The sequence below is a fragment of the Siniperca chuatsi genome, linkage group LG5, assembly GCF_020085105.1.
Source record: "Siniperca chuatsi isolate FFG_IHB_CAS linkage group LG5, ASM2008510v1, whole genome shotgun sequence".
NCBI lineage: Eukaryota > Metazoa > Chordata > Actinopteri > Centrarchiformes > Sinipercidae > Siniperca > Siniperca chuatsi.
In genome coordinates, this window is record NC_058046.1 from 26,212,260 (window position 1) to 26,232,794 (window position 20,535).

General features: G+C 38.6%; 1 protein-coding gene across 1 annotated transcript in view; it reads left to right on the forward strand.

Annotated features, from left to right (window-relative positions):
* tmem8b (transmembrane protein 8B) overlaps positions 1–20,169 on the forward strand; it is a 36,936-nt gene extending 16,767 nt beyond the window's left edge. The window contains exons 7-13 of the mRNA XM_044197096.1: positions 4,715–4,811; positions 5,446–5,569; positions 8,357–8,499; positions 9,820–9,998; positions 11,237–11,383; positions 15,710–15,826; positions 19,062–20,169. Of these exons, the coding sequence (XP_044053031.1) occupies positions 4,715–4,811; positions 5,446–5,569; positions 8,357–8,499; positions 9,820–9,998; positions 11,237–11,383; positions 15,710–15,826; positions 19,062–19,397 (1,143 nt within the window). The 3' untranslated portion in view covers positions 19,398–20,169. The remainder of the gene's footprint in view (positions 1–4,714; positions 4,812–5,445; positions 5,570–8,356; positions 8,500–9,819; positions 9,999–11,236; positions 11,384–15,709; positions 15,827–19,061) is intronic.
* The last annotated feature ends 366 nt before the right edge of the window (positions 20,170–20,535 follow it).

Genomic DNA, 20,535 nt, shown 5'->3' on the forward strand with positions numbered 1-20,535 from the left:
AGAAACAGTATGCAGTGATGAAACCTAGTTGCTGTGATTGTTGTATGAGCCGCAAAATGTATTCTACAGAGAGACTGTCATACTTTATTATTCTATGGACAGATTCCTCCCCCCTCAGCGGTGATCTGTCACTTGCTTGTCAAGGGCGCAGAATCCAGTCAGCCGCTGCCAGTGGGGGACTCTGGCAGATTTGCAGGGCTTTAGGAGACAATAGCTGGAGCTGTTTGTCTGCCTTGCATCACTCTGTGAACGAGTGTGAAAGGAATGCATATGGCTTTTATTTCCACTGATACCTCAACTGGCAGTGGATCGGTTTAATCGCTTTTGATCCATTTTTCAAAGTTTTCTTTAGGTAGGGCTTATGCAGAGAAAGAAATTGTAAGCGCTGTAATGAACGTTAGTCCCTGTGATAGTATCAGTCTACGCCTTATTAGCTTTTATATGTTACAGTTGTTTTTTCATAGTAATACACTATCCTCGATAGGAAAAGTAAAGTAATTAATACAAATGGGCAAAGGCAATAAATAAATAAAGAATATTAGATGTTTCTGTATGCATTTATTTTTTTATATATATATATATATATATATATATATATATATATATATATATATATATATATATATATATATATATATATATATGCATATTTATTTATTAATGCTGACATTTACAGCCAGGAGAGCCAGGAGAGACCGTGACATAGTTGTGTGACACCATCTTTCTTTGTCACCAAGGAGATGCCAGAAATGTAGCAATAAATGTGGAAATGAAACAATGTTGAAATACATATATAAATAAATATATTTTTAAAAAATGGAAATAAATATATATATATTATATTAATATGAATGAATAAACATAGAAAAATTATGGCAAAATTATGGTTTGTTATTTGTTTATTTTTAATTTATCATGCTCATTTATTTATTATTTATTTATTTATCTCCCGTGTCACTTTTGGGCAGCCATATATGAGAACTTGTTGTTAAATGATCTTTAATTTGAGTGGAAAATATTGAACTGAAGCCAGAAGAAAAAAACAAAACAAAAAATGTTTGTGTTTGCTGTTGCTAAGCAGCATTGGTATGTTCAGAGGGTGAGATGCTTTAATTAATTATAATTTCCAATATGAGTCAAAACATAAGATAGTTTAATATTTTCTTGAGCACAATTAAAACTCATCACAGAGTTTATTTTAATTAGCTTGGGCACTGGGATGTGCAGCATACGGTACACATGCCAGCTTCATCCATACTCTTGCATCGGTTGTTGATTGTGTCCAGCCAGGCACATGTCATCAGCATTACTCCTGGGAAATTCAGCAAACCAAAAGCCACATAAGTACACAACAGAGATGGACTGGCATTCATCAAAAGTTTTTTCTATCTGCAGCATTTTTATGATCAGAGTTGTAGTATCTGTCCTGCTGTAGTAATGCTTTTGAAGAGATGTTTATTCAGAAGTTATCTACAGTAGTTTGCTTCAGTCACTATCTTGAGCATTGTATTGTTGAAAGATAGCACTCCTGATTGAATTATGCCTCTGCCACTCACATTCCAAAATCATAACTAGCAGCTGCATAATGGATCAGGCATATAAATCACAATATTAAACATGAGTAACGTAGCAATGTTCACAACAATGTTACAAAGTGCTTTACAAGTAACAGCAATAAATACAACCCCAGACAAAATTAACATTAAAATTCCAGACATGAATTTAAAATGGGCCACAGAAAATCAGGCAAGCACAAGAAGAATTTAACAGAAATTAACAACAATGCCCATACAGACAGGCAGAGTGGAGTCGAAAACAAAGGAATTGTTTTAGTTTCTACAGCACATGAATGGTTCAGTCGATAGATTTGAGAAGGATCAAACACATCATAAAATAATCGTATGCATCTTGACAGTATATTGCTTCCTTAATTTGATATGTTTCCTGTTGAAACAAGGTGGGGGTGGGCATATAACATCTGTCAGGACCATTTAAAACTGTTGACCAATAGAATATTAGGGATTCTAATTCTGAAGGCTGAGTTTAAAGGATTTGTGTCAATACAATGTAAATAACCTGAACTATATCATTAAATGGAGCTTATGGGAAAATAAACTCTTCAACATGTTTTGGCTACATAGTTTGTCTTTGTTGATTTGTTTAGTAAGTCGTAAGCAGGTACACATACAACATACAACACCAAACTGGGGCTGGGAGCGGGTTCTGTTATATTATTTCGGATGGCATCCTGTTGAACCTTTTTAATTGCTAAAGGCAGAGGAAAACAAATGTTCAAAACCTATAATGGTATTTTTGGCTTTGGATTTTTGCTGTGGGCCTCCTCATGCACAGTGATGTCATCACTCATCAGATTTTCCGTACAAGTAATGAGATTTTGAACCACAACACAAAAAATGTTCTTCCTTGTTTTGTTTTGTTTTTCGGCTCAGTTTTCACATAGTTGTCGGGTAGGCCAATTACACTGAGCAAAAAAATGGGATGTTGAGTCATATAAGACCTCTGTGGAGCTTTATCTGGGCCAGAAGGAGGGGCAACAACTTTGAAGGAACTTATTTCCTCCTGTCTCATCACATGCTGTGCCTTCTCAGTCATACAGGCTTAATAAGGCAGTCTTTAAAAACGTCCATAACAATACTGTTGTTGTGACTTTCTGGGCTTGATTGTTCACATGGACAGATTATGGGACAATGGGCCCCTGGACACAGATGTGTACAAGGCCCTTCCTTGAACATAACAGCAGTGTTTTGTGTCTCTTGAGCAACGTTAGCAACCCTAATTCTACTGTAACCATAAGTGCTGCTATTGGTTGAAAACTGCACCTGAACTTGCGGTGTATGCACTGTGTAGCTATATTATGTAGAAAGAAATAAACTAAATTATTATAAAAAATAAATATCTGACTTATTATTAGCAGATATATATTAAAGCACTTTTTTTGGGATCAAGAGCAAAACAAGGATAAGACTATACAGCCATGCTAGCAGCGCTGAGCCAAATGCTAACATCAGCATGCTAACATTCTTATAATGATAATGCTTGCATGTTGATGTTTAGCAGGTATAATGTTTACCATGTTCACCGTGTTGGTTTAGCGTGTTAGCATGCTAACATCTGCTAATTAGCACTAAACACTGGCTGATGGGAATGTCATTAGTCTTGCTGGTATTTGGTCATAAACCAAAGTATTGGACAAAATGAAATTTTGACCAGATGATGGCACTAGATGAAAAGTCAGGAGATCAAAGTTACTGCAATTTATCCTCTGGGGATCATGAACCAAATTCCACACCAATCCATCCAGTTGTTGTCAAGATATTTCAATAAAATGTTAACTAAAATGTTAATTTTAGTCATGGTGATGCTAGAGGAAAAGTCAAAGGATCACCAAAGTCATTTGAATTTAACCTCTAGGATATCTGATATAAATTTCATGACAATCCATCTGAAAGTTGTCAAGATATTTTAGCCTGGACCAAAGTGGTGGGTCGACCAACCGGCTGATATTTCCATGCTGCTAGCATGCCTAAAAATATGTCTACTTTTGACTGAGCTCTTTGACTTAGCAACCAGAAATGTTGAAAACAGTCACTTCATATAAAGAGTCTGGCTTTGGGGGCCTCCTTACTCCTTCGCGGCCCCTGGGCCTGTGTCTGGTGTGCCTGTCTGGTAATCCATCCATGAGTGTTTCTCGCTCAATCCTTCATCTTCAAACTGTAGGGCAGAGTCGGGACGAAACGGGGAAGGGGGGGGGGGAGGGACTATCTTGAAATGCCAGTGGGCGTGATTGAGTCTTACTACCAAGAGAGTACAGGCCAGATGGTGAGTTTAGGAAGCCTGAAATCTCAGCACCTGGCAAAGTGTTTGTTGAGTCATTGCATTAATCAACAACTTTACCAACTCCCTGCATATACATTATGCTCATTCTGTGCTAAGGGGGGCAATAGAAATCTTATTTATTCAAGAAATAATTGCCTAAAGTTATCCCCACCACCAAGCGCATTTCCCTCTGGACTCAAAGCAAATGCATAGCATGTGCTGCATCTTGTTCTGTAAAGTTTTTGTCTGAAAAAGAATGACTTTTTTACTGTTTCTGACTGGCAGTTTCAGGTTTAGTAACTTAATCGGACACTTTTTAAAATAGTTTCAGTGCTCATTTCAATGCTCTGCTGCACCTTCTCTTCATTCCCAACGACAGAGACACTGACTTTATTAGAAGGAATTTTGAAACTCATAAAGTGTCAAATTTGATGCCTGAATGCACACTGATGCTTTATGAACACATGCAGTAATTTCTTGCTGCTATTTGTACTCCTGTTGTTCTTTTACTGATACACCAAATTGGACTGTAGTGGTCTCCTTTCACCTCCCTGCAGAGTGAGCCAATTTGTATAAGCATATGCAGTTCCCAACGCTTGAATAATTCTCCAGGATTTTTTTTTTTAAATGCATGAGCGTGTTAATGTATAATTGATGCTTTAAGAAGATAAACTGCCAACATCTTCATTTCGGTGCCTCAGGCAGACAGAGGGAGAGCAGTTTCACTTGATTTGTTAGTTTTAAAGTTTACTTTCTCACTGCTGAGGGGAAATGAGACCTGAGGTAATCATGAACAGTATTAGCGCACAGGCATGATAGCAGCAGATGGTTGATGGTTGGATGGATGAATGACGTTTGCTTGTGTTTCCTCCTGCAGTCTACGCTGAAAGGAGCTAATGTCACAGTGTTTGGCTGCCTGAACCACGGGATGCCTCTTTTCTTACGGAAAAACTCTTCACTGAAATGTGAATCAGGTATATCAAATTTAACTTTGACAAAATATCCACATGTTTTGTAATCCCAAATTAATAAACTATCATTGCTCCATAAGAATATAATAATTAATGCTTTTCAGTGTCAGGCTCACCTTTGGACAACAAATACACTTTTCCAGCTCTTCTAACTTCCCAAACTTTGACTATTCATACACAATTTACTCCAACTGTTCTGCTTAAACTTCAGCACTTCAACTGACATCATTCTTCAGTTTAATTATTTGAACTGGTGCTAATTTCTTTCAGGACTTCCACTTCAACTGACACTTCAAGCTCAATTTATCGCCTACACACACATTTCAACTCCTTTCAGTGATTGAACTTCTGCTGAATCTTCAACTCCTTTCAGCACTTTCATTTCAACTGATACTTCAACTTCACCTTAGTGATTACACCTAAATTGACACTTCAACTTCAATCAGTATTTGTATTTGACCGCAACTTCAACTGTTTCAGTATTTCAACAATTTGAGCTGTTTTAAAGGAAAAATTTCAGGAGCGGGTAAATGTAAATTTTCTTCAGAAAATGTAACCTTTTCTTGTCAAAGTGTGAAGCCCTTTCAGTTTTAAACACTCACTTTCACTGCTCTATCATTGTTTTCTTCTGTTGCAGAATCGGTGGCTGGGTTTTTCCTTTCTGTGAATGCCTCAGCTAATATCACCAAACTGAGGATTCCCTACCCACAAACAGGCACCTGGTACCTCAGTCTGCGCTCTCTATGTGCCACTGAACATGGGTAAGACAGGCAATACTGCTTCTGTATTTCTATAGACATTTGTTTTTCCTGTATGCTTACATGTGGAGAACTTCACTCAACTACATTTAGAATTATTTCCTGAAAAGCTGCTGGCGAAAAGTTTGACACTTTGGGAAATACTTGTATTCGCTCTCTTGAAACGATCATGAGAGTGGTATCAATCTTCTCACCTAACTCTCGGCAAGAAAGCAAATAAGCGTATTTCCCAAAATGTCAAAAAACTATTCCGTTAAAATGGAAACAATGGTGTAAATTGCGTGCTCTGGCGTAGTCAACCCAGAAAGTCTCGAAAACATCATTTACAAGCAGAAATTCACTGAAACCAGTTGAATGACTGTTGCTCATAAATATTCTCTCAGTCTCATAATCAATTCTTTGGCTTGGTCCCAGTGCCCCAAAGCAACCTCAAAGAGACAATATTTGCTGTCAATTACAGGAAGACGATTGCAAAATAGGACATTCAGTATTTCTTAAAAACTGATCTTTGTATTACAATCTCTAGTTTATTTACCAAAATTAATAATTCAGTGCTGTTATGAAGACTCACTGTTTAAACGGTGCAGCCTTCCTCATTCAGCCACATCCTCTCCCATCTGTCACCCGGCAGATTAATTTGGGATTGGCTTCATAAATGTGCTTCTGGCGCACACCTACCATGGAAGAGGGTTAGATTTTGAGAATTAAAAAGCAGATTTTTCATATTTCCACATTTGCATATTAGCAAATGATTAAAATGATTCAAATATGTCTTTTCTGAAATAGGACACAGACCTCCAAATTGAAAATTCACCCTGAAACATAGTTCAATCTTTTAGCAGGGTACCTTGAATTCCTGCATCTATTTTATTTGGTGTACAGTATTTGTCTGGTTCAACAAACTCTAACAACTTGGTATTACTTTGAGATATTTCCACGGCGGCTACAATGAATCTGAACGCAGAACAATTTAGCATCTTTCTAAAACGTGAAAAGTCAGATTTTGCTGTTAGCCTTTCAGACTCAAAGATCAAGAGCATCTCTTTCTTCATCATTCTGTGATAATGTTCACCATTCATACAGGTAAAAATGTATTGCAAAAGAGGCAGAGACACTACTTTTCCCACCTTTTGTATACTAAGAAGAACATAATGCATTGCAACTACATGACATATTGGGGTTTTTCTAAAGGGCGCAGCTCTTATCTTTTCTTGACTAGAAAACATTTTGTAATCTCTAGTGTTCTCTCCACTTTCATGTACAGTTTAATCCACAGATGAATGCAATAAGTACACGCTCTTTCTTTGACGGTTGTTTAAAGTCATTGTGAGAAATGTCAGAAAGAGAATGAGGGGAAAATGTTTCCATTAAGTTCTCCAACGCAATGTTTTTCACAAGTTCATAAGTGTTAGCTATTCAGCAGATTGAGCTGTTTTGCCGAACCCTTAATGGCACGAAAATGTGAACAGAATGAAATTAAACAGATTTTTTGCGGGCCACTTGGGATTTCCAATTGAATTTGAATAGCAAATAATAACAGATGGTGTGGGACATGGTCTCATCCTCACATGAGACCATTGCTCAGGTATGAAAACATTCACATAGTATGTATTAGATCCACCCATTTACACGTGCTAAATCAATCAGGTCTTGTTAGAAAAGAGGAAGTGTGAATGATAGGTGCTCTTCAAGGCTACAATTAAGGTGATGGATATAATTTAAAAATAAAGAAGCAAGCAGCTGTGTCAATTAAAATATGGGTTCTGGGAAAAGGCAAAGAAACACATTTGTTACCTCCTGGAGTTTCATTCTTTGTGACTGATTGTATAAACAAGCAATTAGAAAAGATACCATGCAAGCACAAATACACAAGGTTTTTTCTTTTATCCTGTATGGTGTCAGAGATAAACAAATTATGTATAGGTCCATTTGCAGTTGCCAGTTTGTAGGCTACATTTAGCTTATTAACATCAACCTGCATCAGGCCGTGAATTCCAAAAGATTTTACCTTTTGGTTGAAATACTTCTCTAGAAATACAAAAAAAGGAGATGTTGACATGAGAAGTCATAAATAGAGTTCTTTCTGATTATAGGTAAAGTGCTGGGAGAAATTCCAGGTGGGGTATCTAAGAGAGATACCTAATGAAGGTTAAACTATCACAGTACAACTCTAGTTTCCCTCTTGGTCTATAAAGCACAGACGTAATTTGTGAATTACTTTTGTAATTCCTTTATGAATTTGGAGATTGCACAAGCCCAACAGAGTAAAGGTGTCTGACTTTGAGTGAAATGTGAATGTCAGCATGCTAACATGCTAACATGCTTACATGCGTTTACCATCTTAATTTAACATGTGAGCAACATTTGCTAATTAGCACTAAACACAGAGTACAGCTGCGACAGCTGATTGGACAAATTGACATTTTGACCTGATGATGGCGCAGAACAGTGAAGGGATCACCAAAGTTGTTAACAGTTCATTAATGGGGGGGCATTAATATGTGTACCAAATTCTATCCAATAGTTGATAAGATATTTCAGTCTGGACCAAAGTGGTGGAATAACAGACAAACATTGCCATCTCCAGAGCATGGCTAAAACAACTACCCAGGAATAAAAAGGTGCAGCTTGAGTGCAGAATATGTCAGTTGAAATCCATTTAAAAGTGAAAAAGTAGTACATTTCTACCTTCACACTGATAAAAAGGAACCTTAATTCATCAGTGGTACTGCAGTGATGTTCCTCATGCTCACCTCCATCTAATGTTCTGCCTGTCTGTGCCTTTTCCAGATTTGAGGCGTGCTCCAATGTCACTGCCGAGGTGTATATGCGCTCATACCTGACTCCATGCATCAATGACTGTGGGACATATGGACAGTGCAAGCTTTTGCGCACCAACAACTACCTTTATGCTGCGTGTGAATGCAAAGCAGGTAACAGTTTACTTTAAAAGTCTATTGCAATGCATTACATTGTCAGTGTATTTTTCAGGCTCACATGGAGAGCTTTTTTCCTCTTTGTTTGTTGATGTGAATTTCTGTACAGTGTGAATGTGAACTAAATTCTGATTAGGTGGTCTATTTATGTCTTCTTTTGATTCTATTTTGATGTCCTCTTAATTTTTAAATTGCATTCACATTCACTAAACCACTGGAAGCCAGTTACTAACAAATAAGATAGAAGAGGAGAAATAATTGTATAAATGTGGTGTATATGCAACAAAGCATTTCATTATTAATCAGTAATTAATAATTAGCAAAAAGCGTGACCATGAATTAATAATTGGAAGTTGTTTTCAGTTTTTTTTTACATACGAGATAAGATAGAACTTTCTCTGAGGAAATTGGGTCATCACTGCTGCAAAGAATTTCTAATTTGTTGGAAAACACATCAAGCAGAGTGACAAGAAAATGGGAGAGAGCAAGGTGGGATGGCACAGGTCGCCTTCCAGAATTGAACTGACAATACAGCGATTAAATTGTATGTGCCGCTGTCCAATGAGTCATACAGCTGCCTGGTATTAATCTTCTAATATAAGCCGTTTTGATAAGACAATAAAACAGGCTCTTAATTACGAACAGCTTTTCAATAAAAGATGAGCTTATGAAACTAAACAAAGCATGTCCTCTGAGGCTTTTTTAAATCCTGCCTTTGATCTTCTTTTATCAGAGCTGGTTTCTCTTCAGTTAAATTCATTGTCATACTTCATATGTGTGACTGCTTCCTGGCAGGCGCTTTGCATTCAACACTTGCCCTTGGCCCGTCTCACACTGAAAACCCTCTGTTCAACAGTGCTCACAAATATTTAATTCACGCTGTCTTATCCAGTCTACCACTTGATAAAGATCCAATTCAAGTGGCAAAGCAGTGGTGTTTTAACATGGGAAGGAGTTCACACCAGGAGGCTCTATTGTGCAGGATAAACAACTTCACACTTCAACTTTGATTATTTTCCACAGAGAAATGTCTGTTTATAAGAAAGGGCTGATGAAGGATTCATCTTGTTGAGAGATAAATATTTTATTCATTTTAAGAGATACTGTAAATTCTAAAGGGATGAGCTTTTGAAACAAACTGATTCATCTACAGTACAATTTCTTCTCATCCATTCAGCCAAAAGATTTAAGAAGGCTTTCCTATATTTACTTAGAGCTTAAGGAAGACGGAAACACTCTACACTCTTAGATCTCGCCTTTCTTAGCACAACATACAGTACAGTACTGACTGTGTTTGTGTGTGTTTGTGTGTCGTAGGCTGGGACGGCTGGGGATGCACAGACAACTCGGAGGCCTACTCCTACAGTTTCCAGCTCCTCTCCACTCTGCTGCTCTGTCTCAGTAACCTGATGTTCGTCCCGCCTGTGGCCATCGCCATCCGAAGCCACTACCTGCTGGAGGCTTCAGTTTACATCTTCACCATGTTCTTCTCCACTGTGAGTGACTGCCACACAAACAAAGTGGTGCATTTTCTATCCTCTATAAAAAACTAGAGTTGACCTATAAAATATTTTTGGGTCTGATACCAGCACAAACATTCGGAAAGCTGCATTACTGCTTCATCTGTAGCTAAACTAAACTAACATTTTCTGTCAGTTACTGTGATAGAAAGAAATATGCTGATCATGATTAGCATAGCTGATGCTTTATAAATACAAGTTACCACGTTAAAGGCACAGTGGAGTTTTTGACGTGCTATGGAGCACGCATACAAGCACGTGTTTTGCTTGTATCATGTACGCACACGAGGACACACATCAACGTGAGCATGTAGGCACATTCCTGCCACTGGTTTCATAATATTCCACCGATCAACAGTTGGCGGCGGTAGCACGCAAAGAAGCGTAGCAATGCACCAACAAAGACAAGGAAGAAGAAGACTGCAAGCTAGCAAACATGGATGCAAACATCGTCTGACAAGCCTTTAAAGGCATACTATGCAGGATTTTGTCAGTTGCTGTTTGTAAATACACGAATGTTGGCCCCTCCTCCCCCCACTCAACAAGCAGGAGAGAGAGAGCAGCGGTGGTCAATCGAGCTAGAGAGTGAATGAAGAGAGGGAGCGGCGTTAGCGAGAACGAAGCAGTGAATCAGAGAAATAAAACGTTATGGTCCGATTGTTTTGCGGTGGTTACGTTCTAAAGCACAAATTTTGTGTGAATGCAGCCGAAGCCACGCTTCATCCTGTCCGCTGTGGCCTTTCTGCAGTCTATACATTGTTTTTTAGGAAAATCTTACATAATGTGTGACTCTTAGGATGAATCATAAACCAGACATCTAATATTTGTGTAGTTTTGGTTGAAAATAAAAGTAGGAAAAAATTACTAAGAAACAACTATTTTAGAAATGTAAGAAATTATTAAAGCATGTACAAACACAAAAACATTTTTCAGAAAGTAATCAGGTTGTGACAGTGGAGGCTAAAATAAAGGACCAATTATGGGCTAAATTTAGACCAAATCAAAAAGACCCATCACTCTGAAAATACATTCAGCTCATCAAACAATAGTGTGCATGTTAGCTGTTGTCAGGTAAGAAAAAACTCACCACGCACCCATCGTTTAGTGTTTTAATTTTACTGAATCCATTGTTTTTATGGCAGCTGTGCCAGGTGTTTTTTTCTGGCACATTTGCTTGTTGGTCTAACTGCTGCCTTTTCCCTCTCTACTGACAGTTCTACCATGCATGTGACCAGCCGGGCATTGTGGTCTTTTGCATCATGGAGTATGACGTCCTACAGTTCTGTGACTTCCTCGGGTCACTCATGTCAGTGTGGGTCACTGTCATTGCTATGGCCAGGCTAAAGTCCATCATCAAACAGGTAGGTACCTACTGTAATTCTAACTAATCACCCTGAAAGGGACAGTTATCGGTAGAAAGCAAGTAGTTCCTACATGAAACTGCTCACGACAAGTCTGTGGATTATCTTGAGTAACCGGGTCATGATTTCTGGAAAGAGACATTGCTGTTGAATTTCAAATGTAGTTTTTTGGCTCTTTGAGCACCACAAGCGCCAAATAGTCCCATTATAAACAAAAAAGGCAGACATCTCTATGGCCGATATCGCCAAACCTCAGCAACTCAATCAATCTAGATGGATAAATAGCACTACAGGTAAGAGGAAAAATATGTATTTTTGATTTTGGGGTGAACTGTCCCTTTAAAGGAGGGTCAAGTGACATAGTTGAAAGGAAAAATGAGTGTAGGCAACGTTTGTCCTGATATTCAAACTGAGCGGCCATTTGTTTCAACTGTAATAAAACATGTGAGCTTGTAGTTTCGATATGGGAAGCCGAGTACACGGAGAAGCAGCCATTCACAAGAGCAACTCCAGACCTGTTTGATTTGCTTGATAAAATATTAGATGTGGACAGTGATTCAGACATCTGGAACCAGACATCTTCTGACCATAGCACATGTCCACTGCCATGTGTTGCAGTCTGGCAGCACCTTCAGTAAGTTGAGAGTTAGTGGTCGACAACTTGAGGAAAGCCCCGAAGCAAAGAGGGATTAGAGGACTGCAAAGGAGAGCTGTTGAGCTATGGAGGAGCACTATAAATGAGTATCGCATATGCCTCAATTTTTTGTTATAAATTAAAAGATCGATGTGTTAGAATCAGCGACTTGTGGTGCTAAATTCTCTGGTTGTTGACATATTGCGGTGGATAACAGTAAACACTAACAGGTGCACCTTCTCCCTGGGTCACTCCCTGGCTGCACACCAAGATAGAGCAGTCTCAGGGAAAGTGTGTTTGTGTGTGTGTGTGTGTGTGTCCATGTCCATAAATGAGACAGAGAGAGAGGGGAGGGGCAGAGGGGGTGGTGTAGTGGGAGGGAGGGAGAGTATACTAACATCTGCTGTCCTCTAGAGTTTTCATTTTTGCTGAGCGCTGCAGTACGCAGTCACTAATCAAATCGCACATGTCAAGACTGGCAAGTGGAACTGTGTGTGTTTGTGTACTGTAGAGAGACAGCGTGTGTGTGTGTTTGCTTGTGTATGTGTGTGTTTGTTTGTTTATTTCCATGACCACAGCAGCTGTAGAGGGTGAAGGACCCAAGAGCACCTGATAGTGTGTGTGTGTGTGTGTGTGTGTGTGTGTGTGTGTGACTTTTGGACCTTCAAAGGTCTAAAAGTCCTCACAAATATGTCAGCAGAGTATCTTGCAAGGACATTTTTGCTGGTTCACATAAAGAAAGAGCTTCAGGAGATTTGCTGAAGGTTATTGTGTCAGAATCATACAAATCAATTTAAAGGATAATTCCGTTTTATTACATGTTGGGTCTCATCTTCGTAGTTTTGGCCCTCTTTTACCGAGCAGCTATGATAACATTGTTCTAACCAAAGTAATTGCTGAGATCTGGGTACAACAGGACATGAAACATGAGCTTTCAGACGATCAGAACATTTTAGCCAGATGATCTTAACCACTTTATTTGGAGGGAAAACCGAAAGTGAGCACACCCGAAATATCTGTTGCACAGAAAAACTGTGTGTGTGCACAACTACTGCAAGTACGGTAGGTCGAAGTTGAACCTGGAAGTTGGTCTGTAAACTGTGATGGATGTATAAAACGGACATTTTGGCCGTCCTAGGGGATTTTAAAACCTCTCTGATCGCCTGACTGCTTGTGTTTGTCGTCAATTCAATTCAAGTCAAGTCAATTCAATTTTATTTATATAGCCCAATATCACAAATTTACTTCAGAGGGCTTTACAATCTGTACAACATAAAACACCACACATTTGTTGCCTCATCAGACTTCTTTTTAGTGATGTTGCCACTTTTCCAGATTCTAGCACTTAACTTGGTCAGCACAATGTTACAATTACTGATAGGAATGATGGCAACAACTACGGAACTCAGACCTACTGCAATAAAAATTATTTGTATCTCTTGTATAAAGAGATTGTATTAATTTACTAATTTCAAAATGTACTATAGCGCTGATAAACTCATCACTCAAAATTCATCATTCTGAGAGTTTGAGTGCTGCAACATTGTTATTCAAATTAGGCATAATGTAACACAGTTATGTGTAATACTTGTAAGACAAAGGGTTCAACAAATCAGCAGATGGACAAACGATCAACAGTGCAGGTAGAAAATTTAAACAGCCACCTTGATGTTACGGGAAAACTGAGTAAACAGTTATAGTTTGGAGCAACCTCAGAGGCAGCCAATCCTAGAAGTAGAACAGCAGAGTGTACAGGCCTATAAAATCAGAGCAAAGCGCTGTGAAAGCACATGTAATAACGAAGAAACACATAAGGTTTTAACATAATAAATTATTATTTTCAATATGGTGAAGAGATGGTGAAGGTCTTATATTTAGCAAATGACCATGACATTTGTTTGAAAGCTTTGAAAGCTTGTCCATGCATAATCCACACAAATACAGTATAAGCCTATATTACTGTATGTTGGTGAGCATGAAAAATATAAATATGTGGCAGATAAAAATAGGCTTTCTACCAGAATTGCTACAAGCTCGTCCATCACAATGTCATATAATGATTCATTACAGCAAAACCCCTGCCTGTGAGCGTCCATGCATCCATTCCTGCATATAATACATGTGTACATGCATGTTTGGGTGCTACTGTGTGATCCAACGGTGCAGTATAACTGATGACTGTTGCTGCACAGAGTCCTCGGGCTGCACCACGCTGCTCCTCTCCTCCTTGGTCTGTGCCAATTAGCCCTGTTCTCCTGAAGGCGGGTCATCCCTTCCCTGCTCAAAAAATACCCAATTTCTCCTCACGTTCCCTACCAGGCAGAAGAATGCAGACCTCAGGCATCTTGGACAGGCTTAAGTTCTCCCAAAGCATGTGTAGCACAGCTTATTGATTTTTTTCCCTCTCACTTTATCTTTTTTATATCCTGTGGCTTTATGTCAAATTGTGAGCTTGACAAAAAAACTGGTATTATTTATAGCATGGGCCTCTATTGTTAGTGTTTTGTTTTGTGGCTCTCACTCATATAGAGACACTGAAATAACGATTTTGACTTCAACAGAACTCAGCAGACACAGTTATTTTCTGTAATGACTTTTCCCCACTGATTAAACTGACGTTATGTTTACATAATAGCAGACATTTACCTTTTATAAACACAGATTTGCATGCCATTTGTGAAAGCCAGCTCTTGTAGTGGCTGTTGACATTACAGGTTAAGGCTGGCATTATTTTATCTTTAATTGTCAACAAATCCCATGAAAAGAACAAACAACAATGCGTTAAACTGTTTCTCAATGTTTCTCAACTTTGTGACTTCACTGCCCTGTCTGTGGTACTCAGCCCCAAGCCCATTCGTTCCCACAGAATATGTAAATCTTTAACAATAGATCACAAATATATTGTGCTCCATTGTTTATTGATCATATCTGCTGAAACAACTGGGCATGGTAGTTTTACATTACTCAAACAGAAGTAAATAGTGCATTTGTTGAGGGCTATTTTCAACCACAGATTAATACACATTTGGTGCTCTAGTGCATATTTACTGCACCAGGACAGTCTAAATAAACTACAGTGTGTGTGTGTTTATTATAATGAAGGAACATGTCACCCAGTGCAACAGTTTGGCTCATTGATGTGTTTTTAGCAACGCAGTTTTTCAACAATGGAGCTCTATGGCATAGAACTTTGGCTACACAGCTAATACTTGTTAGTAGGATCAATTCATTGTTGTAGTCTTTTCATTGCGATTGGTTGACAATAAGAAAAATATAGAATATCTCCAGTCCTAACCATTAATATATATGATTTACCAAATTAGCTTGCTGGCTAGTTAACATAACAAAGCTAACAACAAACTGTTAACTCTAATTCTCCTTCGCTGAACTATCCATTTTTCACACAGTTCTCCATTGGACCTCCATGAATGTAAAGTAGGACTCCAAAAAACAGGACACAGGTGCAGAAATAATTAAAGTATCGTTCCACATACAGCCACTGAAAATCTTCTCCCTGTGTTTTAGTCACCGTCAATCATTTCTAAAAGATTTGTGATGCAACTTCAAAGCTTTTGTCACCATTTTTCTTACACGTGGGGAGAAAATTAGAATTTTGACAGTATGTTTCTCTCTATAACAGTTTTGACAGTGTTTATGGAGGGCTATTATTGATCCATGTGTTTTTTGTCAAGGTGCTGTATCTGCTGGGGGCGATGTCTTTGTCCATGGCTTTGCAGCTAGACCGTCACGGTCTATGGAACCTGCTGGGACCCAGCCTGTTTGCTCTGGGCATCATGGCCGTGGCATGGGTAAGGGCAACTCATATATTTACTGCACAGTAGACCAGTAGTCTACACATAAAAATGGGTTTATCCCATATACTTGCATTTGAAAACAGTAGCCTCTGCATATAGAAATTACCATTAAAAGTTAATACAGTTTTTGGGAATAGGGATTTAATAATGTTAGCCCATATGTAACATACAGTATGTTCCTGTTTGACAAAATGATATCAATTTTAGCTTCTTAATTCTGTATTTCAGAGGTAAAGACAGACCCCCCCCCCAAAAAAAGTTACTTCTTACAGTGTGTGAATAACTGGTCTACAAGGGATTTTTACACAGGATAAAAGATAATTAATTTTAATACATAATGTGTGTTTGACATTCATAGACAAGCTGGTGCATGCAGATGAAACATGTCAGCACTGTCCCTCTATTGTTCCTCATGCCTTTAAGTGTAAAAGGACTTAATCCATCATTTAAGCTTAGGGCTGGAACATGGGGCTGGAACATGTGCATGGCTAAAAAAAGTGTGGGTTCCTGACCAACAAAGCTATTTTACATTAGCATGGAAGGGGCTTTAAAAGTTTTGCAGCCTGTGGGTATTAGTCATGGGTTGTAGTTCCATTATAAGTCAGCTTGTACTTTTACTGACTCTTCTCCGAGTCATAATGTGCTCCCTGAACTGAGAAGATAAAAAATAATAGTCTTTCAGGCAAGGTTCTTGAAAAAAAAAGCCTTTAACACCAAACCTCTGACATGAGTTTGAAAATAAGGTTTGTGGCTTCCATGGAGAAAGCTTTGCTTTGAAAAGAGAGTGGGAGTTGTAGCTCTGATAGTTATCTTTCTGTGAGCTGAAGGATCCTACAGAAACTGTGGAAGATGAAGTACTGTTTAATAACAACAGTCCTTCAGAATTCATGCACAGCACAACTGTATTATTCAAATGTGAGTGTATTCAGAGATTTACATAACGCCATTGGCTTCCACTGTTTGGCTGGTTTTCTTTAGGCTTTGGTGCATTTATAATTCAATTATAGATGGCTTGTTGACATATGTTATTTGAAAAATATAAAATGCAAATATCATAGTCTGGTATACTGTGACAATGTCTACAGAATGGAAGTATACACAGATTTTATGCAATGTCAAAATGAATGAAACATAGAGACATAATATCTGATCTTCCAATGGCAATGAACCACACACTAACTAGTCACAATGGTAAACTCCACACAGCAACTTTTCCAGAAAAAGTCACTTGGATCTTCTGCTATGTTGCAGTTTAAAAAAAAAAAAACCTGGGCTCATGCTTTGATTACTTGACACTTCATAATTTATCAGCTGTTCAATAGCGTATGTCTACATTTCAGCATTCTCTCTTCAGTGCTGCACCTCTGAGTTTGAGCGCCGCACATTTCCTACAAGAGCCCTTTAATTTCATCTTGTCATGTTTCTGCAAAGCCTGGCATTCTGAATGTTCCCAGACACAACCGAATTAGATCAGTCAAGCGGAGGGCACAGAGAGTGCCTGCTACTTTGCAGGGGTGTCATGAGCAGTAAGAAAAAGGGGAGACGTTCAACTCTGTCAATGCCAAATATCCCTTATTCTAAATGAGAAAACTAAATGAGGTCCCTGACATGAAAAGACCATCCTGGTTTGAAATTGTTTGTCTTAACCAGAAAAATAGAACAGTGAAAACACATTTCATGTTTTTTTTTTCACTTGGCTTCACATCGATCATTAGTCTTTAACCTAAAATGTAAACGGCATAATAACTCAATCAGTGCCATTTTACTGCTAGAATACATGTAATTCTTTTTGTCATTCATGAATGGCTTACTGTACACTTCCTTTGACAATGTAAGTCTTTATGGTAATGTTTTGGGAAAATATATAATGCAAGCAATCAGTGTTTATGAACCGATGAAAATAGAGACTGAATACAATAATGAAGCACTCTCTAAACGCTGTTTAGAAAGAAATGAAGTGAAATGTTTCTCGGTGCCACACTTTTCGCAATTCTGGGCCACTTACAGAAAGAATGAGCACATTCTCTATATTAAACAAATAGAGACATCATATCCAGTTACTGCCAAATGGAACATGAGCATAAATAACAAAATAGCTAAAGCGGTGACTGGACAATCACTGATTACCAATTTAAAACATCTATCAGCTGATTATGATCATTGTGATGGACTTTATGGTGCAGCAGTAGGCACGAATACAAATTTCAGACAATAAAACCAATGGAGATTTATGAAGAATCCCATCACTCTGTTCCTCCAGTCAAAGTAAACTGCCTGCTGCTCCCTCGCTGAAATCCCATTGGTCTCCATTTTTGAATTACTGCTCCCTGTGTAATCTCCCACTTCAATATCCTGTTTCTACATGAAATATGTTCATTAAATTAAGGAAATAAGAACATTAAACACAGGGCCTTTGAGAGCAACTGTAAAAGAAATAAACTGTAAAATGCTTTATTTTATGGGTCCCTTAGTTTCCTAATAATTTTCTAGAAAGACATTGATATGTAACTGTTATTTCTTAGTAAGTTTCTTGGTAAGGACTGTTCCTGACTAATTACAAGAAAAATTGAAATGACATTAATTGGCACATTTTGGCACACAGTGTTTTAAGCTGGAATTTCTGCATTTTCTTTACACTGTGGTTTGCTAAACGTGACACTGTTTCCAAGTGGACACATTATACCCCAATACCGCAATTCATACCCCATATAAGTAAAAAAGAAACACACACGCAAATGTATCTGAACAACACCTGTGTTCGTTATCGTACGTGCAGCCCAGAGAAGCATAATTCCAGCTTAATAGTGAACAGGTAAGATGAACATAAATACAAAAATAAATAATTTTCTGGTTCTGTGTGTTTGTAAATTACAGGCATGGGAATAAATTAAATAAGTATTTACCTGGATTAGCAAATCTCAGTATTTCGAGCTGTTGGCATTATACAGTTCTTTCCTGGAAATGTCTCTTCTTTATATAAACTCCACCCAACTCCACTCTTCTATTTTTTTGTGTAATCTGTTTCCTTGCTCAAATACATTAGCAGGTAGTGTACCCATTGAATATGTTATCTTACCTATGTGCAAATTACACAGACTTTTCCAGAAAACCTTTACTACATAAGCTACACCTGGGAAATTTAAACTGCAGTTTGCTGTTTGAAACTTCATATAAAATAGGTCTAAATGGTGAAGTTGAAAACACTTTTCTGTTTCTGTTGGCCTGTCAGACGGTGCGCACCATCCGTCGGCGGCGTTGCTACCCGCCCACTTGGAAGCGCTGGGTGTTCTTCCTCTTCCCGGGCACCATGATTGCCACGTCTGCCGTGGCCCTCTACGCCTTCGTGGAGACGGAGGAAAACTACTTCTACATCCACAGCATCTGGCACATGCTGATCGCAGGGAGCGTGGGCTTCCTCCTGCCACCTCGCGCCAAGCCCGACGCCAAGGTGACCCCGCTGAAGCGTAGGCGGGGCTGCGGCTATCAGCTGTGCGTTAACGAGCACGAGGAGCTGGGCCTGGTGGACCCGGCCATCATCTCCATCAACAGCATCTGTACCAGCTGATAAACTCCCCACTCCCAACCTTTTACCTTAGAGACACTTCATTGCCTTCTTTTACTTGGGAAATTCACACATGGGAAATTAAGCCACAGAACTTGAAAAAGCAATGTAAATACTTTAATGCAGATGTGAGACATTGGATTTCTTTTTTTTTGGTTGTTATTGTCATGGTTATTACTATCAATACAACTGTAATTATTATTATCTATAGTTAAAGTTGTTCTGATGATTTGTGAGTGTACAGTGACACACTGTTGTTTGTGAATATGTATTTAAAGTCAAAGCTGAAACACTGCTGCTATCTGACGGTGACTGTAAAACTGCTTCTGTTGGTTATTTATTGGTGGTCTTGTAAACAGGCCAATTATTCTACTGTTGGGGCACAGATCAGGGGAGACGTGGGGGGACATTTATCAAGGGCACGGCTTTTCTGAAATTCCTTTGGAATATATCTTTTGCACTGAGACACAAAAATGTTATTCTGTAAATTTTTATAACAATATTAACTACAGTGGACATCACAAATGTAAAACCTAGTTGTCATGTGGAATGTTAGACTGTCTTTTGCAATTGCAATGTATCGCTTTTACACGAATGTGCTGATTGTTCTTGATAGGAACAATTCCAAAGTCCAGCTGCCTGTTGAAAGAGAAGAGGGGAGGCAGGATTATTTCAGAGACCTCAAACCAAGACCTCACCTCCCTGTTCTTTTCTGACAGGACCTGTGTGACACCACATTCATAAACAATAAATGTTTTCTTTCTTTGCCTCAGTATTACTTCTGCTTTCGAAGCTTTTAAATGTAGTGCAACTGGTGAACCTTCCATAAAGACATCATATTGCAATTCCTGCCCTAATGGAAGCCAGTGTCTCAGACAGTGAGATGAGACACTGTCAACAGCATCCTCCAAGGAATAGAGCAAGAGATAAATAATTCTCCTACAGAGCAGCAGTATGAAGGCAGCTTCAGAGCATACTGTCAATATGAAGCCTCTCTCTCTTATATAAGGAAAGAGAGAGTTTTATGACTCTTTGCTTTATGCCTTATTAGGCGTGATCCATCAGCAGCTGCTCAGTATTCATCATCCTGTGTGCACACCCGGTCTCGTGAAATTATTTGAGAAAAGAAAGATGAAAGAAT